At 43.9% G+C, this 14323-nt stretch overlaps 1 protein-coding gene across 1 annotated transcript; it reads right to left on the reverse strand.

Moving 5' to 3' along the window:
- Positions 1–1330: 1330 nt before the first annotated feature.
- LOC147859808 (uncharacterized) lies at positions 1331–4433 on the reverse strand. Its single transcript, XM_087325150.1, has 2 exons — positions 4151–4433; positions 1331–1978 (listed from the first exon to the last, which is right to left on the reverse strand). The coding sequence occupies exons 1-2, from the start codon at positions 4399–4401 to the stop codon at positions 1645–1647; spliced, it is 585 nt and encodes a 194-aa protein (XP_087181276.1). The 5' UTR covers positions 4402–4433; the 3' UTR covers positions 1331–1644.
- Positions 4434–14323: the final 9890 nt, after the last annotated feature.

Genomic DNA, 14323 nt, shown 5'->3' on the forward strand with positions numbered 1-14323 from the left:
TTTCCATTGTGAGGTGTTGGTTGTTCCTCTCATGTCTCTTCACTTAATGTGAACCTTCGGAAGATGGAAGCATTTTCAACTACTTATTGATTTCATATGTTGTTGGGCCTAGTATTTTAATCGTCCTTTCCACTATGACCATTGCATGAAACCAGAATTTTGAAGTCCACATCCTTAGCTAGAAAAGTTGAATTAGAGGTCAAAAATGGCATTCATGGCCTTGAACATATCTTGATCAAAGCAATTTAATGGTCTCATAGAGTTGGGATGGACCTTATACAATTTGAAATTTCAAACAAAAAGCAATATTTTTAGTGTTCAAATCAAGGGGGGTATGAGGTCATTGTTATTTTGGCTTTCTACCTTGACTGTTGTGATCGTCAAGAAAAAGAGATCAATAGACACCCAAACGTCTTATGAGAAACAAACTTTGAACATCCATGACAAATGCAAGACACGTGTCCATAAATAATGCTCAAAGAGCTACAATGAAAAGCCAATACCTTAGTGGTTAACACATGGACATCTACTTTCAAGTGCATAGACACATTACCTTCATGGGGATGGAGTAAAGTAAACGTCTTAAAACACATGATTGTCATGTGGAGGTCATAAAGTAATGCCTTGACACATGCCTATCATTGGGCGGGAGGAAAGTAATGACTAACTTTAATTCTTTTGGAAGAAAGATAATGCATGCAAGTGTAAAAGGTAATGCGTGATATATCATATATGTTTAAAATCTATGAGGACCAAGAGAACTCACGTTGCCGGCACACAACTACTCATTGGGGACAACGAAAAGGGATGCATAGAAGCGTCATGAGTAATCCCTCAATTAAAGTTGTGTGTGTGTGTGTGTGTGTGTGTGTGTGTGTGTGTGTGAGAGAGAGAGCTAGAGAAGTCTCAAGAAACACCTTTCAAAACAAACGGCAGTTATAGTTTAGAAATATTTAATGTGAGCAGCTAGAAATTCTCAAAGCTGTGTTGTGGCATGCCTATCCTTTCTTAAGGAATTGGTTAACTTCATATAAATGTATGATATAAGAAATGTCTATTAAGAAGTATGCATGACATGCTAGGAGTTTTGACTAGGGTGTCACATGCACAAAGATATGTCCGATGCTAGACAAGGGGAGACACTTAAAGTGAATTCAAGGGTTGTTCAAAAGTACATCCACGTAATTTGGAACATATTGTAAACAAATCCTCATAAATAGAGATACAAAGGAATCAAAGTAAAATTTTGGCGCAAACAATACAAACACAAACACAAAGTGTAGCACAAACATGTGAATGTCAACATCATGTAGAGCTTACACACACAATAAGAATATTATGGCAAAAACCATTGCATACCATTTATTTTCATTACTTTGATTTCATATTACAAGATAAAAAGGGGAAAAAACGAAATCATGTTCACAGCTTCTAATAATTACAAGAGGAAAAGCAAGAGAAGTCTAGGCAAGTTGTCATACATACATAATCTCTACAAAAATATACAAGTGCAGGGGGGGGGGGGGGGATTTTCGTCACCAGTCGTAAGTACGCTACTCAAGTGCTTACTGTACTTAATGCGGAAAACTATGGTAATGATCATTATCCTATATATTAATGATCACTTACATATGTGACTATAACCTAAACTTCTGACACAAACTTGTACCGTCGGACAACTAGCCGTTTCGATGTTTTCTTGATGAGTCGATGATGGGCATGTGCAGGATGATGGTCATGATCATGTGTCTTTCTAGGGGTAGAGTACATTGGCATGCCCACATCATCATTTTTATCATTGTTGTTATCCGCATCAACACTGTTGTTTTGATGAGCATTGTCGACATGATCCATATGTCTAGTAGGATGAGAGGTGAGTAGTGCAGTGTCCATAGCTTTTCCCATTGCTTCGGGAGCACACCAATTGCAAACCTCGATATAAATTGACCTCTCATGTGGATACCAATTGCTACAGTACCTATGAGAATCGACACGAGTACCCCATGTCACCAATTTATTATTGAAACGAAGTTGTGAAAACAAAGTGGCATACACATGCATGCATGCATACTCATGGGTTGCATGGTATACATCTATGATGTTTGTTGGATCCCTACATGGGTAGTATGAGGGGCAACATATATGCAACATACATTCAAGCATGCATGTAAAATCGTACATGCATGCATACAAAATCACACATACATGCATACAAAATCACACATACATGCATATATAAAATCACACATGCACATATGCATACATGCTTGCAGAACTAGAGAAGAAATGATGAGAAAGGAAATTATAATCATGTCTTTTCTATATGAATGTGGTCTTCACATGAGACAGATCAGCATGAATGGATCAGATGAGGGCATTGTCTACGTGTGTGTGTGTGCGTGTGTGTGAACTCTCCTCACATGCTCACTTTTATTAAATGGCTCCCATTTCAAGATGATGATGATCCACTCTTTCACACATTGAAGATATCTTTAATTCATTGGAGGGCCCTTCCTTTATTTATGTACCACTACTATTACTACAGCTGCTGCTGCTGCTGCTGCCCCATCACTAATTCACTCTGATGTGATCTCTGAAGTTAACTTCCACTTTGTCTCTCTGCTCAGATTTCACACTTTCTGCTAACTTTGACTTTTATTTCATGACATTATTCATTGTAAACCCAGAAACCAAAAGATGAAAACATGCTCTTCATATACGTGTCTACATAGACATATACATTGTATTTATGCATTTGTATGCATGCATGTGTGTATGTGTGTATGTATGTATGTATGTATTTGTATGCATGCATGTATGCGTGTGTATGTATGTATATATGTATGTACTTGTATTTTTGCATGTATGTGTGTGTCTATGTATGTATGTATGTATGTATGTATGTATGTATTTGTATGCATGCATGCATGTGTGTGTATGTATATATGTATGTACTTGTATGCATGCATGTATGTGTGTGTATGTATATATGTATGTACTTGTATGCATGCATGTATGTGTGTGTCTATGTATGTATGTATGTATGTATGTATTTGTATGCATGCATGTATGTGTGTGTATGTATATATGTGTGTACTTGTATTCATGCATGTATGTGTGTGTATGTATATATGTATGTACTTGTATGCATGCATGTATGTGTGTGTGTGTGTGTGTGTGTATGTATGTATGTATGTATGTATGTATGTATGTATGTGTGTGTGTGTATGTCTGTATATATGAATGTATGAATGTATGAATGTCTGTATGTATGTATGTATGTATGTATGCATGCATGCATGCATGTATGTATGTATGTATGTATGTATGTATGTATGTATGTATGTATGTATGTATGTATGTATGTATGTATGTACACACATACATTACCTTTACATATTTACGTATTTTCACATTCCCACATTATATACATACATACATATACATGCTCATACGTAAATAGTGTACATAATGGACGTATATGCATGTATTGTAGGCAGGTAAGGCATACACATTATCTGGTTATGCATGCAATAATCATATATATTGTACACATACAATACATATATACTGGATGTGTATGCAGATGATGTGTATATGTATGTAGCGTACAAGCAAGAGTAAATTTATAAGGCAGCATAAAACAGTGATATTTTCAGATGATCAGAAGTATATATGCATATACAGGATGTTGGCGCAAAGAAATAGGATCATATGCTGATCGGGATGAAATTAATGAATGAAACTAGCACGCAATGTTAGGAGATTCAAAACCTCATACATAGTACATACATACATACATACATACGTATGGCACAACAGTACAAAAACAACAAATCCTTTCATGGTGTAGGCCCTAAAGCATTAGAAAACCCTAAAACTCTGAAACCCTAGACACTTAACCCCTTTGTATCTCAATCTTTTCGGCCCTTGAAAATCCTGGTATATACATCTTACCTATGGTTTTCTAGCAGCAGGCATTGCTTAAAAAAAAATGAAAGAAAAGATAGCCATAAACATCAGACCTCCCGACCACATTGCAGGGTTGCACCGAGCAATGCTCAATGTCAGGCAGGAGCAGACAAATGAAGGAGGAATAATGTGTGAAAGAGAGACAGACAGAGAGCGAGAGTGAGAGAGAGAGACGTACGTATGTTGATATCTGGAGTTGCATCTGCTGCAGCGGAACAGGTTTCGAACCAATCCCACATCTCCACACATACTGCACTCAGCTACATTGGTAGCAGGCCCTGCGAATAACCGGCCCTGCTCTGTTGATGCACCATCGCCATCACTCTTATTTCTTTTATATTCCTCCATCCTGACAGGAGTTATGGTGATATTGCTCTTATTGATACTGTTATTGCTTCTAATCATGAACCTTTGCTTCTTCCAATCCATGCCCCCCTTCACTCCATCGCCATCGCCATCGCCATCACAATTTTTCCACTTGTTAGATCTTCCCCGGATTTCTGCTTCTGTTCTTTAATATTACACGAATCAGAAGAGGAATACTGACTTAAAAATCGATGAAATCTGTGGCAAATGAAATCTTGCATTAGCAGTGCAGGGGACCTCTACATCACGACTACTGATAATGATGAATAAAGTAAAGATCGTGTGTGTGTGTGTGTGTGTGTGTGTGTGTGTTAAGCCCAACAATCCCGATGTGAGTGCGTGTTCTTTTATAGAGAGAGAGAGAGAGAGAGAGAAGGGAGGGGTAATACTGCTATTAATTAAAACTTAATAACGAGATTATTGATGCCAATTCTGCTGCTACTGCTGCTGTTAGCTATGGAAGCAAAGAAGGGGAGGGAAGGAGGGAGGAGGGGAGGATGCGATTAATTAAAAAGGAGGCACTTGTTATTTAAAGAAGAAAAGGAATTAAAGAAACAGAGACTTCTAGAGAGGGAGAGACAGAGACAGAGAGAAATGTGTGTGTGTGTGTGTGTGTAAGCGTTTATATATGTACATATGAACCTTAACCTCTTTTTAATCCTTGAGTTAAGCTAGTAAGATTCGAACCCTGCTCTCCTCCTTACCTTAAAGAACCTTACATATATATATATATACTATAATATCTGAATGTATGTATGTATGTATGTATGTATATGTATATATATAATAATGTATATATATTTATATCAATATGTATGTGTGTATATTTATATGTATGTATATGTATGTATGTATGTATGTATGTATGTATGTATATGTATATATTTAAATATGCATCTACATACAGTTACATATACATATACATGTACACATGCACACCACAATATGCATATACATATACATATATATATATTGATAAAAGGCTTTGTTTTCCCTTCACGGCCCTTTGCTTAGAAGCTCAGTTTTTTTTTTTGAGTGTCCCCCCCCTTACCCCGCTCTTTAATGTGTTCCCTTTCGAGTCGTCATATGTCCTACATGTCGTTGGTTCCCTCGACAACGACCCCACGACAACCCCCCATCTAGTGATCTCTTGGTCACTTTTAAAAGTTTACATTGGTAGAGCCCCAATGTGTGTGTGTGTGTGTGTGTGTCCATATGTTAGTAGTAAATCTCAAGTGGGGTCTACTGCCTAACACTCTCTCCAAGTAACAATTTCCCTATCCGTGTCGTTCTTTGAATGTGTACGAGATGGGGAATATATGCATATGCGTAGAGATTTGGTTTACCTCCCAATTGTTTGTAGCTATCTTTTGCGCCCCTAACTAGTGGGTGGGAAATGTGGGTAGGCTTCTAATTTCTCAAAGCGATTAAGGTGATTTCCTTACTTTTTTGTCAATGGTAAAACTGATCGAGATCTAGACATTGGTAGACGAACACTCACTTAAAAAATTTTAATCGCCTTTTTGTATATCTTCATTGAAATAATTAACCATGATGAATTACGATTGACGTAACAACTTGCATCCTTTTGAATGTAAGTAGAATACATGTATTGAGCAAAACACTTTGTATAATTTCCATTTGACCATAGAATGTAGCTACCAACAAGGGAAAATTTTCATTTTCAGTGACGCGTCCAATAGAGATGGCATGATGCTCAAAGGATGCCAAACACGCACCAACATCTTGTGTTATTTCACCCGAAAACGCATAATACAATTTCATTGTAGCAAATTTTTATTTTTATTGTGGTTGATGTCATTGAGGTTGAGTTACCTTGCATATGTGTGTGCACATGCGCCATACACCTTTAAGGGGCAACCGTGTTGAGAATTTTGTAATGCTAATGTTAGACCATGAATTTAACAAGCTTCATGCTTCTAGAAGGAACCTTGATTTGTTATGTTCCCTAGTTGAAATACAAGGACAAGACTTCAAATCGATCCCTTTTTCATCAAGAAAGACGTGTGTTTCCCACAGATGATGTTATATAATGTTTATCTCTTTTGGTCACTTGTTTCCAATGTCGCTTTCTCACATTATAAGAAAGTTACCTTTTCAAAAGTGATGTACATTTCAAAAGAATGGAATGCAAAGTGTCATTCTTGGGTTTCCCAATTAACTAGGCTTCAATATGGGTAAAGAATGTCAACTTGTTACTTGTCCATTTAACATTGGAGGTGTGGTAAAGGCAAGGCGTCTTGAATTTATCTTTGATCACCTCGGGACAATACAAAAAAACCATTGCGTATTGTGCACCTAACATCCCAATTTTGTAATGACATCAACGTTTGAATGGCATTTGCTGACAATTAAGTAAATCCATAAATAATGTGGTTATTCACGCTAGCGCATTTTTGGGTATTGAAACGCGACAATAATCTATATATATCGATAATTAGTTCCATAAAGCATAGACGACTTAACTCTATAAGAAAAAAAAAATGTAGTAGAACGTTTGTGTTGTGTTCCTTTGAATTTGGAATACTAAAGCCGAAAATGTAGACCCCCAAATATTTAATAAACAAGGCTTTACTTTGTTTGATGTAGTTCCACCCACAACATGGGGGATGGCTCTCCTCCTCACAACACCTTGAAATTATACAACTTGTGTTGTCGCCCATGGATGAAGAATTTAGACCTCAAGAATGTATTGTTTCAATACTTTGATTTTAATGCTTTAATACATAATGCATCGATACTTGAATACTTTAATGTTTCAATTAGATTTCAAAATCAAGAGTACCACTTAATGATTCTTATTTTTCTCACCCAAAAAACTGGATTTGTTGTTGTTTTGAAAATTTGTCGACCACATTTTATATTGGTTGTGGCTAGACCTTGAGTTTGCAAAAAAATGGTCGTATTTGTATAATTCTCGGGATGTATATTGTGGACTTGTATGGTCCTTGATCATCATCATCTTCGAAAACAAAAGATCACTAGCTTAATTGTAATGCATCCAGCTTGATCTTTCAATGGCATTAGATGGATATTGGTGATATTCATTATGCATTGTGTTTTTTTCTCCCCTTTAGGACTGTTTTAAAGAAGGGAGGGTACACCTACTCGAAGATCATGATCTCAATTGGTAATGTGTTACAAAAATGCAAAAACTTCGATGTTCATTGTTTATAATGTGTGATTCTTTTAAGTGTCATATATATAGCATTTTATGTTTTTCCTAAACATTGAGGTGTGTCTCACATTTTGTTACACCTTGAGATTATATGACCACCAAGTTAACATAAAATATATCCTCGATATAGCTCAATGGATCAATAAGAATAGACCAAATCTAGGGGGTGCCAAAAGGTTCAGCCACTTGACATACAACCTATCATTGGATACCTCCGTGAATGACTTACAGAAGAAACTTATCACTGAAGTTGGACTTCAGCTCTAAATGGAACAAACTTTCCTCCAAAAATCACCCTTTAACATTCTCTTAGAGTTGTGTTTGTCTTATTAGATGAAGAATAATTACTTGGGCATCAAACTGCTTAAAAGTGTGAAGATTTTAGAGAAATTGATAAGTAGCTTTCAAATAGTAGAAGTACCTACATGTGAGTGAGGTTGTGTGTGTGTCTGTGTGTGAAAGCCATAATTTGTAATGCAACAAACAAACTCATGAATAGATACATAACAAGATCATGCATAACTTCTTAGTTGCACAATAATATCTCACTTTCTTTGACATTTGCTACCTTGTATCCAAAGCCAGATTGGGGCACTTACAAGGCCGTCGTACTTGATGAGAAAAATGCGGAATAATCTCCGGCCACAACCAAAGCGTAGATCACTTGATGACAATCAAACACAGAAGAAATGGGAATGGGGGTAAGTACACAAACAGAAAGAGAATACACAGGATGTTAACGTGGAAAACCCTGAGAGGGAAAAACCACGGGAGTCCATAGACTCCAAACTATCAGTATGTCAAGGAGTACAACAGGGAGCACAGAGGCAACGACCTCTTGCTCACAATCTTCGCCTAGCGGCAGTTACAACAGAGACACGATCTTTGTATCTCTCTCTCTCTCTCTCTCTCTCTCTCTCTCTCTCTCTTACGCACTGTACAGGAGTTACAACAATAACTCTATCATCGTCATTTTAGTTTGCCCTAGGTCATATTTATACTAATATGACTTTCGGGCTATTTACAAATATAGCCCCAATGGGCTCTCTAGAACATATTTACATATATGTCAATTCCATCCGATGAGAGGTTCTCACCGGATCTTCCTTGCCGGGTACTCGTCATCCGGTTCTCACCGGTTCTGCATCATCCGGTTCTCACCGGGTCTTCCTTGTCGGTGTCGCGTTGTTACGCGTGTGCGTGGAGAACGAGGCGGGACCACGGGGGCCTTGGACTGAGAAATAACCGAATGAGAAGACGGGAAGGAAACTACCGATGTACTTCACACGCGCACAAACACACGGATTCACAGGAGTTGCAACTAACTCTGAACAATGGAGACAGAACGAAAGTATAGGTATATACAAATCAAGGAGTTACAACCAGCAAGCCGATGAGTGATAGGTTCTGATGCCTGCACACACACACACACACACACACAACGCGAGATGGAGACTCTACCGGAAGCACTCGGTGTTCCGCGGAGCAGAGTCAACCTCCCGAAAACCTGCACAGAACGACTATGGAGAAGACAGAGGAGAAGAGCTCGGTTCCAGTCCGGCAGCACTTTGTCCTCCACAAAACGCGATACCCCCATTTTTTACAATACCTCTCCCTCTCTTTTATAGCCCAAGGAGGGAGGCCGTTACCACCCATTACATCATGTTTATTCCCTGTCCTTTCGGACAAGGATATACCTCGATTTTCTCCCTAATGAATGCGTGCTACCTAGGATTTCACCTCAGCCAACTTGTACTGTCTACGTACTATACAACAAAACTTGTGCCCACGTGTAAGGGCCGGTTTACGCACCTTATACCCGATTTCCGCCTAGGGACAGTTTTCTCCACGACATCCGCGGTTGTGCATCCACCGGGATGAGCCAAAATTAGACTCTTGCCAGAGAAGACCGGCCCACGCTTATTCTTTGTCTTCCGGATCAACATCCGTTCCGAGCCGGTTGTTGTGGCTATCCAGGTCGTTCAGGTCCGGTTCAGCCTCGTGCCGCTTTTTGAATGCTTTGATCCTTTTCCCCGCCACCGGTACCGCCATCCTTGTCCCGTTGAGCTTCACGAGATGGTAGGTCCCATTGTCGTTGGCGTTTGTCACCACATAAAGCCCGAACCACCTTCTACAAACTTCCACATCGCCCTGTGCGTGGTTCGGTCCGCCCACAACGCATAGGGTAAGAGCCGCAGCCAGTTCCTGACTTGGCCTCCACACGCCCGTACTAACCCAGTTTCTCTTCTTCGGGTGCTTCCATATGCTCCCGTCCCGTAGGAAGAATCGGTACGCTTTCTTTTGAATCCGGTTGGTCTCTTCCTTCGTCCACGCCGCGTCCGATGTCATTGTCTTTAGGAACCCGCCGATCTGGAGCCACTCCCCGTCGTACTTGCTCTCGTCGAATTCGTTAAGTGCCGGAGTGCTCCCCTTTCTTGTTGTTACGTAAGTCGCCTCAAAGAAGTCCACGCCAACTTCCTCGTCCTCTGAAACCATGTTGTCCTCATCATCAAACCTCGCTCTCGAAAGCATGTCGGCCATGGCATTGTCCTGAGCATTGCCGGATTCATGGATTTCCGGATTCATGGACTTGATGTACGCTATCCACCTGAGCATTGCCAGGTCCGGCGTCGCGCATCTGGAAACCATGCCGAGAATTGGCAGGCAGTCCGTCTCAATTATCACCTTTGTCCCGATCAAGTAGTCTTTATCGGCCTTGACCGCTGAAATGATACCCCAGAGTTCGCGTTTAACCTGGGCGTATCCTCGCTATCGTTCACTGAGGACTTTTGCACCAAACCGGATGGGGAACCTCGCGCCATCGTCATCCTCTTGGTTGATCACCCATCTGATCTCGGTCGGACTCATGTCTACGGTCACGTAAATCGGAGTGTCTTTGCCGTAGACAACCTTTCGGATTGCCGGTGCCACGACAAGTGCTTATTTCATCTTTCGGACCGACTCCGTATGCTCATCTGTCCACCCAAATTTACGCCCTTTCTTCAGCAACCCATAGAGTGGCTCCGCGACATGGGCGTAATACGGGATCTAGATATGGTAGAACGCACATGCTCCCAGGAATCTCCGAACCTCCGTAACCGAATTGCAGTCTTGCTTCATCGCGGAGATGGCATCCACCTTGGCCGGAGACGGTTTCCGACCGTATGGCCCGCATAGGTGTCCGACGACCATGATCTCCGATTGCCCGAAGGCCGATTTTTCCCCGGAGAAGGTGAGCCTCACGCATTCTAGTCTTTGCAGTACCTTCTCGCAGTCATCAACGTGAGCCGCCACGAATTTCCGACATCCATCCGGTCTGATTGTCTCGTCCTTTTCCTCCACCGGGCATCCTTTGATCGGGATGTCGTCTAAGAATGGCATGGTGATGCCCGGGATACAATCCCTCAACACTTTGTTCATTGCGTTCACCATGTGGGCTACCGAGTTCGTCCCTCCTTGCGGGAGGGTACACATCCGCACTAGGCCGAGAGGAGTCCGCATCGTCGTAATGTCCCTGCCCTCCACGGCTAGTTGGAACTAATCGTACCCCGAGTACAGATCACCGACTGAGTAAATCGACCTTCCGGCGAAGGCCTCTACGAACTCATCTATGGTCGGTCCGATTCCTGCGTTCCGAATGGTCACCTTGTTGATCGGCTGCAGGTCTTGAATAAAGAGCAATGTGCCGTTCTTCTTTGGCACGGTAAACCACCGATTCGAGTATGGGGCACTCGACGGTTCGAGGATGCCCATCTCCACCTTCTGTTTCAGCATCTCCATCAGTTTCAGGATGTGAGCTCTGGGTACTGGAATCGGCTTGAGATTCCACGGCACATGCAGTACCGTGAAGATCACATTGGTTCCACAACCGTCGGGTCTACGCACCCGATCTCCTCTGGTGAGAATGCGAAAGCCTTCCCGTGCCTCCCGAGCATTCTCTGAAACCGGTCCTCTTCCACCGGCAGTAGAAAGCCACCCCCACCGATCTTGAGCTCCTGTAGCGTTATGTCGGTGAACTTGTGTCCTATGCTGGCCGGATCTCGCAAACTTGGGTTCGACGCGACCCCCTTTATCCGTAACTCGCTGCCCTCCGGCAAGGGTGCCGCGACTAGCCTCACCTTCCGGTCCACAGTCTTGTACTTCATATCCACTCGGGCCGTCCGATCCGACTTGAGTCCCTTACCGAAGTCGGTGATGACTTCGTACATGCTTTCTAAACTTACCGAAATCGTTTGGTCCTCATTAAGGCCTTCTCCGAACACCTCCCGTAACTTCCCTAAGGTGTCATCGAAAGAGACCGCCTCCAAGGCTCCGTTGATTTCCTCTTCAGGGCTGAGGATTCTGCATGCCCGAAGTCGCTCCTCCGCCCGCTTCTTTTCCCGGCCAACTACGCCGGCTATCGTACAACCTCCGCTATCGGAGAACCAAAATTTCCTACTTATGGTACAAGTCTTTTTGCCTATAGTACATCTGTGGGGTTTTTCCGGGGTGTCCGGACTATCGCGGCCCCACGCCTTGATTGCCCTCTCTAAAAATCCCCTTGGTTTTCGCCACCGAGGGTCTCGCGGTTACGCTCATGGTTCGGTCGCATCGTCAAGAACTGGACCGAGTGACGCCCATCCTAGCTCTTGACTCGTGCATATGCCGAACCGTTGTCCAGCACCTTTGTCTCCATCCGTGCTGCCATGATGTACGGTTCCCCGAGTATAACCGGATGCGAGGACGTCTCCTACACGAAGAAGTGTTGATCAATCTCGACATCGCCGATTTTCACTCGTACATTCGGGTAGGCTCCATGCAGCTCTTTCGTGGCGCGCGTTGCTGCCCGTATTTTCCACCCGTGCTTGGTGTTGATCGGCCATTTCCCCTTCTTGTAGAAGTCTGTGGACATCAAGTTGATTTCTGAACCGTGGTCCACCAACGCCACCACTGGCTCCTGAACATCTCCGATCTTAACGGGGGTCTCCGTGGTTGCTCTGGCCCAATGTGGCCTTGAATAATGGCTCTCCTCCAACTCTTCTTCTAGAGCCATGTCTTCTAGGTGCGTCATTCGCACCTCCATCGACTTCTCCGGCTCCGGCTCTATCGAAAGCCTTTTCCACTTCACCAAGTCCACAATGGAGTCGTGGAACTCCTTCTTGGCGATTCCGAGCACTTCCCTCAGTGACAGCTCCACTTTGTTGTCGAGGATACGTTCCTCGAGGACCTTTCGCAGGTTCGTGATCCTCTCGATCTCCATGCTCAATCGGTACCCGGCCCTCTTGGCTTTATCTGTTGCGTCGGTCGCACCGGCATCATTCTGCTTTTGCCCGAACCGTTTCCCATACCGTTGTGAGGGTCCGGCCCCCACGGTCTTACCCACACGCTTGTCCTCCACCAGAACCTCGTAGTTTTGGCAAGCGGCTTCAACGAAGCCCGTCTTCTCTTCGACTGGGTCACTCCACTCGGTTGCCTCCCGGACCCGTCTTTCCGCGTGGTCCGCTTCCTCTTTCCTCATTTGTACGACGGCAAGGGCCAGAATCCGGCTTCCTTCGTCTTCCGGACTTCATCGCTTCCGACCCGGATTCCAGCCGACGCCGAGTAGTGGACGGTCTCCGCGTGGCGAGCCGCCGCTTCTTCCATCAGCCGTTTCATACCTCCTCGTCCGACATTCAGATCCAGGGCCCTTCGGGTCTCGCTAGCGTGCACCCGACAATTCCATAGGTACACCACGTTAGCTCTTATCGCTTCGACGAAGTCTCCGCAATCCTTTCGGGCGTGACCACAAGCACCGGTTCCCAACCGGAGGCCTTCGGTCACAGACTTGTTCGCCGTCGTCCCTCCGTGCTTGTGCAATCTGGAGGTCCCTCACCATTTGAGTCAGCTCCTCCAGAGCCACTCCTCCGGACGAGCCTTTGACCATGCTGGTCGAAGTTGAGCCGGTCTCGAGCCAGTCTCAGGTCTCTTCCCTTCGCGCCAGTGGGGGTACCTCGACCTTCCTTATCGCAACAAAACCCGCCCCCGTCAAGCCTTTATCGACCCACTCACGCCGTTTGTCAAAACGGCCGCAAACTCTCTTTACCACGACCTAGTCAGTTGTTAGGTCATCATCGGTCTCCAGTAGGAAGCCCACTTGCTCCCGATCCCTTACGTACACCGATCTAACGAACAATAGGACACGACTTGTGTCCAGTACGGTCCGGTCCAGCGCTGAAAGACGTGCAAAGCGTTCTTCAAACTCCCGAAGGAGCACCAACGCATTTCTCCCCTTTTCGGGGGTCTCCACCCATTCCATGAAGTCCCGCTTCGATAGCCGAAGCGCGTCATCAAGCCCGCATTTTTCAAGGAGCCGACCTTCAAACTCTTCTCAGGTCAGACTCTCAGCCCGTACCTCAAGCACCTCCGCGTGGATGCCCGACATCGCCACCCGAGGGAATCCGGTCAGTCGCCTGTCCTCCGGGATGTCCTTCATCACCATTTCGGCTCGGTAAGCCTCCAGGTGGCTCGTGGCGTCCTTCCCACCGAACTGGCCTATCGTGCCGACGACTGCTTCAATAGCCCTATCGAGGGCACCTGTGCCTTCGCGCGCACTCACTATCTGATCCACAACCGAAGCCATGACTTCTGCAAGATCTAACCCTCTCATCTTTCTATTCCTCTACCGCCTGTTCACGTCGGGTTCACCAAATATGTCGTGTTGTTACGCACGTGCGTGGAGAACGAGGCGGGACCACGGGGGTCTTGGACCGAGAAATAACCAAATGAGAAGAGGGGAAGGAAACTACCGATGTACTTCACACTCGCACA

Source organism: Azolla caroliniana, unplaced genomic scaffold, assembly GCF_043228905.1.
Source record: "Azolla caroliniana isolate FFs.n. ecotype wild unplaced genomic scaffold, voAzoCaro1.0.p SCAF_9, whole genome shotgun sequence".
NCBI lineage: Eukaryota > Viridiplantae > Streptophyta > Polypodiopsida > Salviniales > Salviniaceae > Azolla > Azolla caroliniana.